At 37.2% G+C, this 18674-nt stretch overlaps 1 protein-coding gene across 1 annotated transcript; it reads right to left on the bottom strand.

The window, feature by feature from the left end:
* Window positions 1–12765: 12765 nt before the first annotated feature.
* On the bottom strand, window positions 12766–14348 carry LOC125226233 (cuticle protein 19-like). Its single transcript, XM_048130152.1, has 4 exons — window positions 14292–14348; window positions 13325–13477; window positions 13079–13245; window positions 12766–12862 (listed from the first exon to the last, which is right to left on the bottom strand). The coding sequence occupies exons 1-4, from the start codon at window positions 14301–14303 to the stop codon at window positions 12799–12801; spliced, it is 396 nt and encodes a 131-aa protein (XP_047986109.1). The 5' UTR covers window positions 14304–14348; the 3' UTR covers window positions 12766–12798.
* Window positions 14349–18674: the final 4326 nt, after the last annotated feature.

The raw sequence follows: 18674 nt of genomic DNA, 5'->3' as shown, positions 1-18674 counted from the left end.
TGCGGCACTGATGTCGATGCTCTCTGCCATCACGGGTTCTCATGTCAAAGAAGCGCATGCCGCTTCTCAAGACACGCGATGTTCCATGACATTCGCCTTCTTTAAAAAATAGCATTTTGATACAACGAGGAATCGCTGCCAGCATCTATGCAACAGTGTTCTTGGTCATAATATAAGTAGTATAGTTTTTTTATAGATTAAGGTTACATAGTTAAGTATTTGTGGATTTTTTTGTCTCCATAAATTAATAACCGTTTTTTTTCAGATTTCACGCTGAGGTGAAACACAGCACTCACCACATTGTTCCCAAACATCATCAACATTAACAGTGACCTATCTAAATACCTATTTTATTTTTTACGCAAGTCTAGATTGTAATTGTTAAAATTTTTGTTACGAAAAATAAATAATTGTAAAAAAAAACTCTTGTCTCTTGTTTCATAGCCTAACCTATTAAGCAGCAATAATGTACAGTCACCATTAGATACTTATAAGTTATATCGGACCGATCAAGGTGCGCCGAAATATCTGAACACGACTATACTATCAAGGCGATAAGGCGTGTACAGATATTTTTGCGAAAAATATGATAGCGACTGTACAGGTTCAGGAAGCAGATGTAAAAAAAACTTGTAGCAATTTATTCATAATAGGTTAGAAGACACAACAAGTTCCCTCGATTTCTAATTAATGAATAATACTATCAATCATCATCAAATTAATGAATACAAAATTTTAGAAAAAGCATTCAGGTTTCTACAAAATGGTCGTATTGGTATATTATTATCCAGGATGGGAGCGAAAAATCCACAAATCCAGAAAAACTGTTTCCATGTTGATTTAAAAGATTTTTTAATAACTACAGATCGATTCCATTTCATTGTTATAGGTACACTAAACAATCTTAACTATTTAAAGTTTAGGGAAATTAGTAAACCGACCCTTTTCGAGGGTCTACTATAAATCGTCAGTAGGTATACTGAACTACGTTTTAACTTTATGTCAATTTGTAATGAAAAGATAATAATGGAGGTACTTTAAATCAAATTTTTTTTGGCATTTAGGACTAGTAATAAGCTTCGCATGGTTATTTCACTTTTAATATAAAGGGCCATGTTGCTCACTGGTTTTAAGTAGCAAAGTATCCTTTTCTGGTTTTTGGCTGCAGAGGACAACAAATACATAGGTGTATGTGGTATATGTATGTGCTACTACGAGAATAATAGGATTAATAGGTTTGCTTGCCCGGGAGCAAACATTATATATAATAGCATTTTTGACTTATAGGCAAAACATTTTTCTTCCCGTATAGGTATATGTGCATTGTCTCTGTGTTTCATTTTGGTAACAAAACTTAATAATTAGATTTTTTTTAAAAGCATTCGCTTTCGTAAAAACTAGTGCCTACGCCAAATCTTGGGATTAGTTGTCAAAGCGGACCCCAGGCTCCCATGAGCCGTGGCAAATGCCGGGATAACGCAAGGAGGATGATGATTCGTTAATGTTTAATCAAGAAGGATGAAATCACCACGCCGTAATTTTAAAGGAAAACAATGTTTCAAAAAATATGTCATAATTGGTAAATTCCTTTCTAAAAATACACGAAAATGATTTTTAACTTGTTTTTGTTGCTAAGAACAGGAATAATATTAGCCTAATTTGGACTTGGAAAACTGATTAAACTGACCTTTCGATTTCGAGGCTACCGAGCTACATAAGCAAATAACTAGCGCTTAATTTAATTTTGCACTTGCTAAACCCAGTACAATTTCGTAAAAGTTTGACTTTCACAACCTAGGTAATTTATTTTAGTAATGACGGGATCTCAGCATGAGTTCCAGGTCTTTTAGCTATGGTCTCAACTTTCTCGCTAAACTAAGTTTTAATATAAGTAAATAATACAGTGCACGAGGTTGTTGACAATTAAACAATAAAGTAGAAGCAACAGCTTTATTTACATGTACAACTAATAATACATATTTAGGTATCACAAACAAAAACACAAATCGATAATAATTTAGAAACCACAAAATAAATTAATGGTGATGAGCGGGTACTACATGCTTGGCGTGACCTTCTCGCTGGACCTGGGCATTGAATCTGGAAACGAAAAGGACATGTTACAAATAACATTTCTTACACTTTGGCAGTAAAAATCGTGAACATCGGAGACATTGGAGTTTTGAAATAGGGTTATTGGAATGATAATAAAATATTATATTCTTTTTTACCCAGTTTTGTGGTCAGCCGTGTAGTGCACGATCCTGACAGTGCCGTCCGCCTCGTGGAGGCTGTAGTAGCCCTTGACGACGTCGCCGTCGCGGGCCTCGTGCTGCGCCTTCTTGTCGCCGGTGTGCGGGTCCTCCACCTTGTACTCGAACTCGTACTTAGGGTGCGCGTAGTAGTCGTGGTGGCCCTCGGGCGCCTTGCCGGGCACGTCGTGACGCTGGATGTTTTGTGAGGAGACGGCGTGGTGCTGAGAGTGGTGAGATTCAGTTTGGATCGGCTGATATGACACTACGTGCACGGGCTCGTGCTGCACATGACCGAGTTGCACATGACCAAGCTGAACATGACCTAATTGTTCATGCCCAAGCTCATGACCGTGGCTCTGATGAAGAACAATACTTTGAGACGAGTACGCATGCCCGTGTTCATATTTGTGGCCGAGCCCTTCTTGAGGTCGAGCTAGAGCTACAGCCAAGGTAGCGGCTACCACCAATATCTACAAATAAAGTAAAAAAGAAAAATATTTTATTTGCAAACACACATCAACATATTAAACGGTAATGAATACCAACAAACAATAAAATAAAGAAAAGACCATGTGTGTCAGCATAAAGGCAAATGAATAAGAAATGAAAATGAAAAAAGCAAATGAATAAGATTCACAGTTAAATCATTTAAACAAATAAAATTTTAGCACCTCAGAAATAGACAAATAATTTTGTTTACCTTAGAGTACATTTTAAAATAAAATAAAAGCTGTTGAACGGTCGAATATGTCTTGGTAATTGATGTATGAGATCTAGTACTTTCGGCTTTTATATACTTAATTTAAGAGCAATCAAACCTGTTCCTTCAAAATACTTCAAGTGCAGTATTACAAGGTCGTTCGCCCTTTGAGAAATATAATATCTTCGTCCTTATACGACGCTCACTATTACCGGCTTTTTTTAAAGTGAATTGAGTGAGGTCCTTTACTCTTTATATAAAATACGTCTGAAAATATACAAAATGACAATCAAAACTTCACATAAATTCATCCCAATCACAGTAAAGTTTGAATACTAAATAATTTAAGTTTAGTCTATTCAATTTTTTATATAAAAATGTGTAAAGCCGCACAAAATATAATTTTCATTTTTTGTTTGCAATTTTACCAACAAAGTGTAGAAAACCATTTAATTTGGTATTAAATATACCATATAGGATTACCATTCAGCTCAACATTGAAATAAGTAAACAATATTTTGAATACTTAAATAAATAAAAAATAAAAAATATTTTTCTAATGCTTTAATATGAAGAGAAACAATGTATCAGTAATCACAATCATTCGCTTAAAAATAGAAAATTGAAACACAGAACGAAATAAACTAGTCCGAGTACCTAATCAAAAACAGAATTGAGGCAGTTTACAAAAAAAAAACCCTAATGATACTTGAGGCAGTTTACGAAAAAAATGATACTTGATATCTATCTATTATTATACAGAAATATCGGAGAAAACTACGGGGCCCCGTAATTATGAGGGAAATGACTGCACGTTACTAAAACTTACAGGCCCCTGCCGAAATATATCAGCAATCCTCTTCACTTCTGTGTCAAGATATTAATAGTGAGTCTGTACGGAAAGATAATTGTCGTGAATGATACAAACACATATCACGACTCTTCTTTTTTCAGATATAGATACTCTTTCCCGTATTTATAATCATTTAGTAACGTAAATAATAATTCGTTTGTCCCTTTATAACGTCCTGATAGGATGGAAAGAGAACAACGATTTTAACAGATTGCCAACTTTACAAAACATTTAGGAATACACCAAACATGCTTTAGATACGAAATATAACTATGGAAATGGATGATATCGCGTATAATGAATATCCCGACTTTTCGAACACTGTAAAGTGTAGTGTAAAGTGTAACGTCGAAAAGAATTGTAAATTCATTATACGCGATATAATCCGTTTTCATAGTTTTTTTTCATGAGTAACTATCGCGGTAACCGAATACAATATTATGCTCTAGATACGATAAGAATAATAAATGTTATTGGTTTAGACTGAAAACAATAAACATTGAATATAAGTGTTATTTTTGTGATTAAATCTTATTATCTTAGATTATTATTTAAAGTGAAATGTATCTTCAGGTGTAACACAAAACTAGGTTCTTGTGTCCCATTGTAACATGCAATCCTTATTTTTGTATTACGAAAAAAAAATTATCACTGATTCGAACTTTAATATACGCTAATAATAACTAGATACGACATAAATCGTACAAAAATTGTTTATTCGAATACGCCACATTGAATTTACTTTATGTTAAATTACGACGCATATTAATTTCCGAATATTCGGTAATAGGAAGGAAATGGAAGTAATTTATCAAGTATGATTGTTATGAAACACAATTACTACAAGTCAAAGAAACTAAACACAATAAAGGAACGTTGTATTGGGGTCGGGTTAAGTGGAAGGTAAGATCATTAATGGTGACTATGATGCCGGTGTTCGTGATGGGGACCATGTCCATGGTGGCTGAGTCCATGAATATGGTGACCATGGTGATGTATTCCATGATGGTGATCATGGTGGTGACCGTAAGTATGGACCCCATAATGATTATGGTGACCACGATTATGGAGTACATTATGATGACCAATGTGATGGAGTCCACTGTGATGATGGCTAAGATGATGGAGTCCCTGATGTTCATGACCGTGATGATGTAGACTATGGTGATGGAGTCCGTGATGCTCATGACCGTGATGATGGCTAAGGTGATGAAGTCCGTGATGCTAATGACCATGATGCTCATGACCATGATGCTCATGACCATGATGCTCATGACCATGATGCTCATGACCATGATGCTCATGACCATGATGCTCATGACCATGATGCTCATGACCATGATGCTCATGACCATGATGCTCATGACCATGATGCTCATGACCATGATGATCATGACCATGGTGCTCATGACCATGATGCTCATGACCATGATGCTCATGACCATGATGCTCATGACCATGATGCTCATGACCATGATGCTCATGACCATGGTGCTCATGACCATGATGCTCATGACCATGATGCTCATGCATGATCATGACCATGATGCTCATGACCATGATGCTCATGACCATGATGCTCATGACCATGATGCTCATGACCATGATGCTCATGACCATGATGCTCATGACCATGATGCTCATGACCATGATGCTCATGACCATGATGCTCATGACCATGATGCTCATGACCATGATGCTCATGACCATGATGCTCATGACCATGATGCTCATGACCATGATGCTCATGACCATGATGCTCATGACCATGATGCTCATGACCATGATGCTCATGACCATGATGCTCATGACCATGATGCTCATGACCATGATGCTCATGACCATGATGCTCATGACCATGATGCTCATGACCATGATGCTCATGACCATGATGCTCATGACCATGATGCTCATGACCATGATGCTCATGACCATGATGCTCATGACCATGATGCTCATGACCATGATGCTCATGACCATGATGCTCATGACCATGATGCTCATGACCATGACCATGATGCTCATGACCATGATGCTCATGACCATGATGCTCATGACCATGATGCTCATGACCATGATGCTCATGACCATGATGCTCATGACCATGATGCTCATGACCATGATGCTCATGACCATGATGCTCATGACCATGATGCTCATGACCATGATGCTCATGACCATGATGCTCATGACCATGATGCTCATGACCATGATGCTCATGACCATGATGCTCATGACCATGATGCTCATGACCATGATGCTCATGACCATGACCATGATGCTCATGACCATGATGCTCATGACCATGATGCTCATGACCATGATGCTCATGACCATGATGCTCATGACCATGATGCTCATGACCATGATGCTCATGACCATGATGCTCATGACCATGATGATGAAGTCCATGATGTTCATGACCGTGTTGATGACTAAGATGATGGAGTCCATGATGTTCATGATCGTGATGATGATGGCTATGGTGATGGAGTCCATGAAGTTCGAGTCCATGGTGACCGTGATGTTGGAGTCCGTGATCATGGTGAATATGATGATGGTGGCCGTGATGATGGAGACCATGATGTTGATGTCCATGATGGTGATGACCATGGTGTACGCTGTATTTTACGTCTGCTTGGAATCTGTAACAGTTATTTGAAATAGGTGGTCAGTTATAAAATGTAGCTTAATTTGACGTTTATTGCTAAAGTGGAATTTGGTCGGGTTAATGAATTGTTACTAGTTTCATATTTTGAGTACTACTTTTTATTGTTCAGTTTGAAAGAACTCAAAAATTAAAGAGAAACGTATTTTTTTATTTTTCAAAAAAACTGCTATTTTAATGCGAAAATCCCTTTTTATTACTACTTCGAGCAGAACAAACGTCAAGACTCAACTTAATGACGTCACATGTGTTATTTCATGTTACACCTAAGAAAACGACAAAATCATTCCTATAACCATAGTTTTAACAGTCAGCTTAAACAGTCCGAGATGTTTGACTGTCAAGTGTCACTGTCAATAAATATTGAATAACTACGAGCTACGGAATGTGGAAGTATAAGGACAGAAATCTGTCAAAGTAGAACAGTCGAAAAATGACGTGTCAAAACCTTATGTAAATGCAATTGCAGCGCCACCTATCTATGGATTTGTATGTGCACTTCTGATACCTCAAAGGTTTCGCTCCTTACCTCTAATCTCCATACTAAGAGCGGTGATAAGTGTCACAGTCAAACTCTAGTGAATCCTAACCGGAAGATTTTTTTTTATTATAGTGGCAGCTCTGAATAGCCTGAATCAACTACGTAACGTCACTTCCCGTTTTAAACTATTTTTAAGAATGTTTTACTAAAAATATGGAAAAAAAATATTAAAAAATATATTTTTGTAATCTACAGGCGTATATCTCGAAATGGTTTTCGATTAAGGGATATTGAAAATTTGAAACGTTGTCAATTCGTACAAAACGTTACTGGGGATTTAAAAACACATGAACCTGAGATACGGATAAATCAAACCACTTTCTGAGTTATTCCTACAGAAAGTCATAAGTATTAAGATTTCATTTGTTCTTCGCCCCTCTCCCTCTCAGGTCATCCTTTTTTTAATTGCTCCTCTATAGAACGCAAGGGTTTCTTTAGTTTGACTCACCCATGTTTGTCGGCGTGATATTCCACATGCCTCACGTGGCCGTCGGGCTGGTGCAGGCTGTAGCGGCCCTTCACGACGTCGCCGTCGCGGTGCTCCTGCTGCATCTTTATGTCGTGAGTGTGGGGGTCTTCTACGGAGTACTCAAACTCGTACTTGGGATGCCTCTGAATTGAGTTGAGAACACAATTTATTGAAAAAATAAGCCACGAAGCTACTCTCACTTAAATAATGAATCTAACCCGTTGCGAGTAGCGTGCGCCGTCTCTATGGTACGTTTGAAAATGTTCGGGAATAGTCGGTCTCATCTGCGGCGGCGGGAATACGGCGAGCAACCACTTCTCTCAAACATTTGCAAGCATCATTGAAACTGATTAGAATGACAGAACCTATAAGTGAGTTAGTTTTTCTGCGGTATGTATTTTAAGTAGGTACGTCAAACGAGGGGGCTTCAAAACGCAGGGGCGACTTTGAAAATTTAGTTGTAAAGTCACATTGTAAGTAAATTCGAGATTTTCTGTGGTAGATTGACAGGAATATTTTATTGATCTAACTAGTTTATATAAACAGTTTCAGGAAAATAATGAATATTGTTAATTTTACAATCCGGCTAAAAAGAGTAGAAATTAAAAAGTGGCAACATTGTAGTATCCCTTTCAAATCAATAATTGTGAGAAAACGGGACAACACTACGATGTTGCAACTTTTTAAATTCTACTCTTTTTGGTCAGACTGTAAAGCCGTTCCAATATCATCAAAGTAACCCCAAATTTTCCTAAAGCCACCCCGGTTGACCGTTATTACATAACAAAATGCAGTTGTTTCTTTTATGGAAAACAACCCTAAAAAAATTTCATTTTCTAAGTTATAGTTACCAATTCTATCTAAAAAGACAACCAAATTTTTTGAAGTATAACCAAATTCATAAAAGTATTCTAAAGTGATCAAGCCGATAAAGTTCGTTTGTCCTTTTCTATCACACCAATACGTCGGAAAGGGACAAACGAACTTTATGGGCTTGATAACTTTAGAGTACGTTTATATTCATAAACGGGGGTTAATCTAAGAAAACTTACATGGTGTTCGTGTTCATGGTGACCATGTTCATGATGCTCATGAATAGGGATTACATGGCGCGTTTCATGAACATGCGAGCGCGCATGCCCGTGGTGATCGTGGCCGTGATGGATTCCATGCGCCGCATGGCCATGCAGCCAATGAGCCACGCCGTGACTGTGGAGCCCATCTTCTGCTTCCTCGGCTACTACCGTAGCCACGAGAACCGCGAAACACAAGACCTAATAAGAAATGAAGTATGGAAATCACACAAGGACAAATCATTAGTTAAACAAGTCAACTTTGATCAAAAATGAAAAGAGTTATCTTATGACTTAATTCTACGGACTTCAGTCTACGGGTCCATATTTTCAACCGGTTGTCGTGAATTTGTGTAACTAGGTTCAATGTCTCAAAATATTTTTGTTGATCCAGTTTTTGCATTTTTTTTTAACAAGCAACGTAGTATGTACAGAGGACTTTATGTGGAATGCTGCACAGACAAATAACAATTGTGTTTTTAGCACTTTAAAATTTTAGCTAAAGGTCAGCTGTAGCATATATATTATGTATTATACCTTAGAAAACATTTAGATTTTTCCTTTGATCCTATCCAGAACAAAGTGAGGATGGCTACTGACGATAATGTGCAAAAATTCTGGTTTTATGACATGAAAATCAAGGTAATACGGATTTCTCTGTAATAGTCCAACTCATGAGGTACGGCGTTGCGTGAAAAACTGATTTCCTTTGGCAGGGTTCGGTCTAAAAAGTCGCATTTTTATGCAAAGTGCAAGCACAACAGTAAAAAAAATTGATCGGCCCGATTCGAACTTGTAATCTGTCAAACATTAGCTCTAGATAGGACATGGATTGTAAGTCATCGTCAGTTTCAAATGTAACATTCATATGTGGAGAAATGTTTTTGACGATACATAATCAGGCATGTTTTAAAAATATTTTTCGCAAACATGGTATGAAATATTGATGTTATGTGCCTTATAATTGGCAGCGAAGTATGACGTTGCAGGTGCGGCTAGGACGATTGATAGATAATGGAATTTAATACAAACCTTGCAGGCCAAGGCCGGCAAAGTCCTCTTTTTTAATTTCCAAAGACAGATAATTGTGACATAACATCCAGGTATTTAGCCAATTAAAAAAAAAACTATAAGGGGCTTTATAGACGTGCCGACTGCAACTGGTACGGGCCCTGGACAATATTTGATTTTAGGGTGCGTTTTCATACAAAAAATTTTTTTTTCGTTTTTTTTTAATTTTTTTTTTTAACTTTTTCTTTTTTTATAAGCGTATACGGGTTATCAAAGGGGAACGAAAATTCGATTATTTTTGCGCTACGACGCACCGTTTAGGAGATACAGCCATCCAAAGTTACTATTTTCAGTAGACTTTATTTATTTCATACCATGTTTGAGAAAAGCACTATACATACCTCGGCGGGAAATGGGGTTGCCCGCCTCAGACCTATCCGGCCTGAGGCGGGCTTTTGTCCCGGCCTTTGTAGTAATGTACTATTAAAGTGGCTATCATAGTACATTTCGTTATAAGTGCGAGAAGTATGTCATTACATCACTAGGACCGAGACTTTTGCCACGAGCGGCACGCGAGTGGCAAAACTCGAGACGAGTGAAGAATGACATTCTCGCACGTGTGACGAACGACGTTTTTTTAATACAGTTGCGAAAAAACATTACTACAACGAAATAAAACGATAAACAATCCGAACTCCCAATTTTCGCATTGACATTGACGTACCTATCTTTGAAGCTTTGAAACTTGCGTTATGCTTGCGTTCATATTTTCGATTTTGCTATCCATCCAACACAATTTATTTATTTCATTGTGTGCCATATAAACATAAACATTACGATTTGGGACGATTGTGTAATATGTACCTACATTTTAATTTTAAATCCATTTATGACTCGAAGTATTGCAAATAACTTATTCGTAACTCGTGTCGATTTAAAACACTTCCTTCGGTCGTGTTTTAATTTATCGCCACTCGTTTCGAACTTCCTTTTTTACGCACTTGTATCGTAATGTAGTATTTTAATACAGTTGCTCAAAAAGTGCCCGTTTTTTGGCTGTTTAGCGTGCGAGAAGTTGGTTTTTACGCACTCGTGCGTAAAAAGTATGCGTTTTATTTTACGACTACTTACCGAGCTGTTTTAATATTAAGTATATTTTACTAAGACGAAATAATAGTATTTTATGCAACAGGCGTTTAAAGGAGGTCAAAAAAGACGAGTGGCGTGGGTAACAAATGTAACAATTTGAGGCGAAGCCGAAAATTGTTATTAAGACGCCACGACTCCACGAGTATTTTTTGACTCAGTTAAACACCGTTGCATACAATACTTTTTCTACGACCATGCACTTACTTTTGAATAGTTATCTTAATAACTTTCGAGAAATTCGCACTGTTTCCTATAAGTATATTGACTTGTCCTCTGCAATGTTTCTGCACTCACCCTGTCGCTCCCACTCCCCGCGCCGCCGCCCACCCCCGGCCGGCGCCCCGCGGCCCGCTATATCCCTTAAAGGCTACTTAACAATGCTTTAAGAGCTATATCGTATGCTTGGGTGCGCGGGGCGTCGGGCGGGGGCGGGCATCTTTTATGTAGGGTTTTAGCGATCTATGCACGACACGGTAAATGATGAATAACAACACGGGAGTAGAAAAATGTATAAACATACTATAAAGTGATTAATGTTTAAAACATTGATATTTCATATGTAATTGTTTATTTTTAGTATTACTAAACATAATTTATATAATAGTTATCTGTACTGAAAACATTTTTTCAGTACAGATGGTGTTTTTTTTTACGCACTAGTGCGAGAAGTGGTTCATTATATGCCAGGTCGAAACTTCGGAGGTTCATCTGTACTGAAAAACGTCGTACGATACACGTGCGAAAACGTTCCTTTTTTACGCACTTGTATCGTAATGTACTATTTTATTTCTATAAAAAAAACTAAAATGTAATTGTTACCTAATGTCTGTATATTTAAGACAGTTTACTGATTTCAGTTTACCTATTCCGAAATTCCTATTTCGAACAGACTGCCAAGTTTATTATTATTAAAAGTCATCCAAAGTGTATTAAATATTGACAATCCATTTGACCACATATTAGGTATCATGTTTGAATTGATTTACCTAAAAAAAAATATGACAACAGGATATACTTTTTCAAGTTGTTCTGCAATTACAGAACAATTAACGCATTAATGCCTCATTTTCGGCTTATGTATTGTGTGTATACTGATTCATAGTGCTCCTGAAGACGGGCCAACTATGAGTAAGTAAAGTACAATTATGTGTATTTAAGTATTCGGTTCTCTAAATTTATTACTTATGTGGAAGCCTTAACATGTAAAATCTCTTATACCTAGTTATACTTTTAATAATTATTAAAATAAATTTTATGTTTAACTTGAAAGAAAATGTATATCAGACTTACCTACTGAATAATTTTTACTAAACAAACAAACTTTTACTTGTGATTTTGAGACGAAATATAAACGTGGAGGACAATTTTCCTCAAAAAAAGTTTAGTTTATTAGTATTAATTACGAGTTTAGTTTATAGTTTAGTCAAAAATTGAGTATTGAAATCATCATCATTATCATCACATCAGCCTTTTACTACCCACTGTTCAGCATAGGCCTCTCTTCTAGTACGCCACTTTTCCCGGTCCTGTGCTATAGTCATTCTGTTGTGATCCGCAATAAAATTGTCTGTGTCGCCAACGAGCCAACGGATGCCAAGCGCTCAGGTGCCGTAGCCGAATTGCATTTCTGCGACGCGAAACGAAAACGAAACGCCGCGAAAGGTAGTCTGGCTCTGTCGCGCCAATACGCAAGAGCGATAGAGATAGATACCTATGAGCGTTTCGTTTGTGCCATTCGGCTACGTACCCAGATCAATAAGCGGCCACCATTCCGTTAATAATGTTAGTTCATCTGTCATTGAAATAACCTATATATGGTATATCTAGATTATCTAGCTACTGCTTCGAAATAAAGCAGGATATGACAGTTATGACATTGTGTGCTCCAAGTTGAAAGAAAGAACTTATTTACTTCGCTTAATTCGGTCACTCGTTGTAATGTTTATCTTTTATACTTAGGTACTTTAATGTTGTAATAAGAAACAAACTTAAGTATTTTTTTTAAACAAACTTTATTGTCAAAATACTATTTTTATATTTAAATAATAATTGGTCAAATATGGTTAGTAGAAACAAACGTTAATGGTGATGGTGGTGCTCCGGTACGATGTGGTGGGTGCTGTGCTTCACCTCAGCGTGGAAACTGCAAACAAAATAATGAATTAGTAAATGATCAATTAACTACAAAATTAAAATAGGTACAATATCTTCAGTCACATGGAGATATTTGTGTGTATTCTTTCATAACTTGACGTGTCTCTTTGGGTAAGCAAATTAAAATAACTACCTACTTAGGTACATTTCTAACAACAAAAACATGCCATGAGCTGAGACACAGTTGAGAAATAAAACAACTAACCCAGTCTTCTTATCGCTTTCGTAGTGCACGTCCCTGACGGAGCCGTCGGGCTCGTGCAGGCTGTAGAAGCCCTTGACGACGTCGCCGTCGCGGTGCTCGTGCTGCGTCTTGTGGTCGCCCGTGTGCTTGTCCGAGACCTCGTACTTGAACTCATACTTGGGATGCGTCTGTAACACAATTCAACTGTCAGTGTGTAGGCAAAACAAAAGAAGGCATTGTAACAGACTTATGTTGTTTGTTGCTTACGTAGTAGTCGACATGTTTCTCGTGGCCGTGGTGGTCCTTGATGACGACCGGCTCCGCGTGCCCGTCGTGCTTGGAGATGTGCTGCGAGGAGTGCGCGTGCTCGTGCCCGTGCTGGGACATCACTGCGCTGACGAAAGCCGCAAGGCATATTACCTGTGTAATTGCGCGTATTTTCAAAAGTACTCGTTTTATTTTAAAGTTATGTAATGTTATTGAAAATGGATGAACAGATTCTGTATGTAGGTCTTATTTACTTAAATAAACACACTCTTTTTGCCTATTATTAAGTTTAAACTATATTAGTATAGCATCAAGTAGCACGATCAAACTGTTACTAAGTAAACAATCTTATGATAGTTGAGGAGTGTCTTTTCAAAAGGGATTATTTCCACTTTGTACTTTTTTTGGGAAATCGAGAAAAACATAATTCAACGGTATTGATTTTGAAATTAATATTTAATTTGCAAAATTGTAATATTGTAAGTTGACGTTAATGCTATGATTACACCAAACGTAACATGTGTACCTAAATAAATATGTAATTACCATATGTTTTTGAGAATTAAGCACTTTTGATGCGAACTTTTGGGAATTAAGCCCTTTTGTTGTGGCCTTGTAGCGTAAATGTTATTATTTTAAAAAAGTTTTATTTTATTTTTGGATTTTGTATTAAGTTAGTTGATATCAATGTTGTTGTACTACATACATTGGTTTAACCACATAAATAATCATTACACATTTTTCAAAATGTGTTCTAAACTTTGATGTTACCCTTTTTTTAAAGATCAAGGCGAGACTTTTTGAGCTTTAATCTCAAAACAACACGTAATTTTCTATACTAAAAAGAACTGCGTTCATAGTTAAAAAAAAAGAAAAAATGGAAATAAGCCCTTTTGAAAAGACACTCCTCAGTTGAATAGTTGTGTTCTAATGAATTGTGATGATTATGATGATACGTCATCCTTACCTTAAAGTACATTTTAAATAATATTTAGCTAACTGTGTTGTTTGGTGAAAAGACAAGTGTAAACTGTTAAATGTGTAAAACAAACTACTCATTTTATAATTCGAAATAACGCAACCATCAGTGATAAAATGTACAGTTGTTGAAATTCAGGTCTCTGTATCAGTAAAAGCTCTGTGTATGGATATTTCGTAAACTTAAGAATTCTTTCACTGATATCATGTTCGTAAGATTATAAATTAAAATTGCATTATTTCGTTTTTGCTAATTACATGTACTCAGTGCTTTGAGGTCCTTGGCAAATCGATGAAATTTTGAAAAAAGTGTGTAAGTATCTATCTATCGATTTAGTAATTCTAACATGAAAATAATTAATTCAACTATTAAATTGAGCTGAGTGTCTAACCTGTTTTCGTTTACCAGTTACCAAGGCCCGACTTACGAACTCAAATATATTTTCTTCTCACTCTAATATATTTAAATCGTGTTACATCTGACATTTCCTTCATTCACAATGAGGAGGCACACTGACATTTTATCCCGCCAGGCGGCGCCTGTGCAAGTGTCTAGGATGGGTCTAGGCATGTCACTGTCATTCATATGTAAAAGAGAAAAAAAAAATCATCTCTTCGCTTTTACGTATGAAATTCTTTATCTGTCCAATGGACTAATAATGTGGCGCCATCTGTCATAACCTTTGAGTGTGCCTCCTCATTCTCATTGTATAAACCTGGGAAAACTTTTTATAAAACGATGAATATATATTTTACAAAATCAAGTCCTTTATTTCCATTTATAAATATAGACGGTAGACCAAACATTACCTAAGTACAGGGATATACAACTTCTTAACATAAAGTCAGTCATCATTATGTATTAGTATAAACGTGAATGAATTAAATATTAACATACTTATGTGTAGTTAATAGTTATTGTTGATGTTGTTGATTACTTAAACGTTACTAATAACAGTGCATGACTCCAAAAACCATAAATATGTTTGTTAAGTAATGATCAATTAAAACAACACCCGTGTCAATTAATTTTAACGCGAGATGGTGGAATTGATCGCTTTTCAATATTTAAACATTCTGTGTTTGGGCTGTCTTAATTATTACACGACAGTAAATTACTCCTTACACTTACGATATCAATCGATTTGCAAATTCAGTGTTATAAAAGAATGTTTCGTTTTTTGAAATGTATCAGTTGTCAATTGTTTTCTCTTACGAGAACAGCTTCAAGATTTACTCTTGTTCAAATGTATTTCAAGGTAAATTGTATATTTTTAATTGACTTAACAATATTTAAGCTCAGTATGAGTAGACTGAATGACCGGGATATAGGGATATTTTCAGAATTTGGGACCCCCCAATTAGCGGAAGTTGTTAACAAAAATTAACGACCGGACGGAAAATTAACGATTGACGACCGGTCTGGGTCAATCGGTAGTGACCCTGCCTGCTAAGCCGCGGTCCTGAGTTCGAATCCCGGTAAGGGCATTTATTTGTGTGATGAGCACAGATATTTGTTCCTGAATCATGGATGTTTTCTATGTATACAGGGTGATTCATGAGTCGTGAGCAGGAGTGAACAGGGTACTGGGGAGGGTCACGCTGAGCAACTTTCATAATGGGGCAACACTGAATTGTGATTATTTTTCTTAACTATGACTTAATTGATAAGTACTTAATTGATAGCTAATTATCAATTACGTTCTAATTATGACTTAATTGATGATTAAAGTTAATTGTAAGTACTTAATTGATAGCTAATTATCAATTACGTTCTAATTATGACTTAATTGATGATTAAAGTTAATCATCAATTAAGTCATAATTAGAACGTACGAACGTACTTCTATACCTACAGGTGTTGTGTCTCGCTAGTCTGGTGGGGTTGGTGGTGGCGCAGCACGGGCACGAGCACGCGCACTCCTCGCAGCACATCTCCAAGCACGACGGGCACGCGGAGCCGGTCGTCATCAAGGACCACCACGGCCACGAGAAACACGTCGACTACTACGTAAGCAACAAACAACTTTAGTCTGTTACAGTGCCTTCTTTTGTTTTACCTACACGCTGACTATGGATTGTGTTACAGACGCACCCCAAGTACAAGTTCGAGTACAAAGTGTCGGACAAACACACGGGCGACCACAAGACGCAGCACGAGCACCGCGACGGCGACGTCGTCAAGGGCTTCTACAGCCTGCACGAGCCCGACGGCTCCGTCAGGGACGTGCACTACGAGAGCGATAAGAAGACTGGGTGAGGGATTATACCGGTTCTGTTGAACTTATTAATTATGCTTCATAGATGCCCCTGCGGCACTGACGTCGATGCTCTCTGCCATCACGGATTCTCATGTCAAAGAAGCGCATGCCGCTTCTCAAGACACGCGATGTTCCATGACATTCGCCTTCTGTAAAAATTAGCATTTTGATACAACAAGGAATTGCTGCCAGCATTTATGCAACAGAGTTCTTGGTCATAATATAAGTAGTATAGTTTTTTTATAGATTATGGTTACATAGTTAAGTATTTGTGGATTTTTTTGTCTCCATAAATTAATAACCATTTTTTTTTCAGATTTCACGCTGAGGTGAAACACAGCACTCACCACATTGTTCCCAAACATCATCATAATTAAAAGTGACCTATCTAAATACCTATTTTATTTTTTACGCAAATCTAGATTGTAATTGTTAAAATGTTTGTTACGAAAAATAAATAATTGTAAAAAAAAGAACTCTTGTCTCTTGTTTCATAGCCTAACCTATTAAGCAGCAATAATGTACAGTCACCATTAGATACTTATAAGTTATATCGGATCGATCAAGGTGCGCCGAAATATCTGAACACGACTATACTATCAAGGCGATAAGGCGTGTACAGATATTTTTGCGAAAAATATGATAGCGACTGTAGAGTCGACTGCTTCCTGAACAGGTTCAGGAAGCAGATGTAAAAAAAACTTGTAGCACTTTATTCATAATAGGTTAGAAGACACAACAAGTTCCCTCGATTTCAAATTAATGAATAATAATATCAATCATCATCAAATGAATGAATACAAAATTTTAGAAAAAGCATTCAGGTTTCTACAAAATGGTCGTATTGGTATATTCTTATCCAGGATGGGAGCGAAAAATCCACAAATCCAGAAAAACTGTTTCCATGTTGCTTAACATTTGCTTTAAAAGATTTTTTAATACTACATTTCGATTCCATTTCATTGTTATAGGTAGCATCACTAAACAATGCCTTTAACTCAACTCCACCTTGGAAAATAAGGTGGGTGGGGTATCGTCTCCCAGCCCAAGTTCTGCAGCTGTTGGCGAACGGTAGATGCGACATGAGGTCGAGCGTTGTCATGTAGTAAAATTACAGTGCCTCGTCTTCGTCGTTTTTTCTTGATAGCAGAAGATAGTTCGGTGAGCTGTGTTGAATATTTGTTAGCGTTTACAGTTTCATTGTGTAATAGTTCATGAAACAGCATACCTTGCGAGTCCCAGAAACAACAAAGCAAAACTTTTAAGCGGTTCTTTTGACTCAGCTTCGGTTGAGTTGGTGGCGTTTCTTCTCGAGGCAGCCAAAAAGCACGACGTGTATCGTTCTCATAATAAATCCATGATTCATCTCCCGTAACCAGATCAGTCAAAAACGCTTTACGTCGGGGTCGCAGCAAAAGTGATTGACAGACGGCGACACGGACTGCACGACTGGCGTCGGTAAGGATGTGCGGTACCCATCGAGCCAAAACTTTTCGATACCCAAGCTCATGCAGATGGTATTCCACAGCGTGGTGACTGCAGTTAAGTGCTTCCACTAATTCACGAGTAGTAGCATCAGGATTCGACTGTAGTTCGCGGCGTAAATCGTCATCATTGAATGCAGGTGGTCGCCCTGAGCGTGACTGACTTTCAAGGCTCCTGTCTCCTGATTTAAAACGGTCAAACCATCTGGACACCGTGGCATGGCTTGTACTTCCAGCGCCCAATGCAGTGTTGACATTGTCAGCCGCAGCCCGCGCATTGTGGCCTAACAAGTACTCGTATAAGTAAAGTGTTCGAACTTGTCGCTCGTCCATTTTATTAGAATCTAACTAACCAATCACGAGGGCGGCTTTATATACCCTCACATTAGAAGTACCTAGAATGTTCTACAACATACTAGAATATTATCGAAAACAATTAACTTAAGAAAGGAAATGTATAGAGTTTTGTAGAGTGTGTCATTACTTTTGTGCCAACCCAATATTTAAAGTTTAGGGAAATTAGTAAACCGACCTTTTTCGAGGGTCTACTATAAACCGTCAGTAGGTATACTGAACTACGTTTTAACTTTTTGTCAATTTGTAATGAAAAGATAATAATGGAGGTAC

The sequence above is a fragment of the Leguminivora glycinivorella genome, chromosome 5 (genome assembly GCF_023078275.1).
Source record: "Leguminivora glycinivorella isolate SPB_JAAS2020 chromosome 5, LegGlyc_1.1, whole genome shotgun sequence".
Taxonomy (NCBI): domain Eukaryota; kingdom Metazoa; phylum Arthropoda; class Insecta; order Lepidoptera; family Tortricidae; genus Leguminivora; species Leguminivora glycinivorella.
Note: the sequence above shows the minus strand (reverse complement) of the source record. Positions and strands in the feature narration are given on the sequence as shown.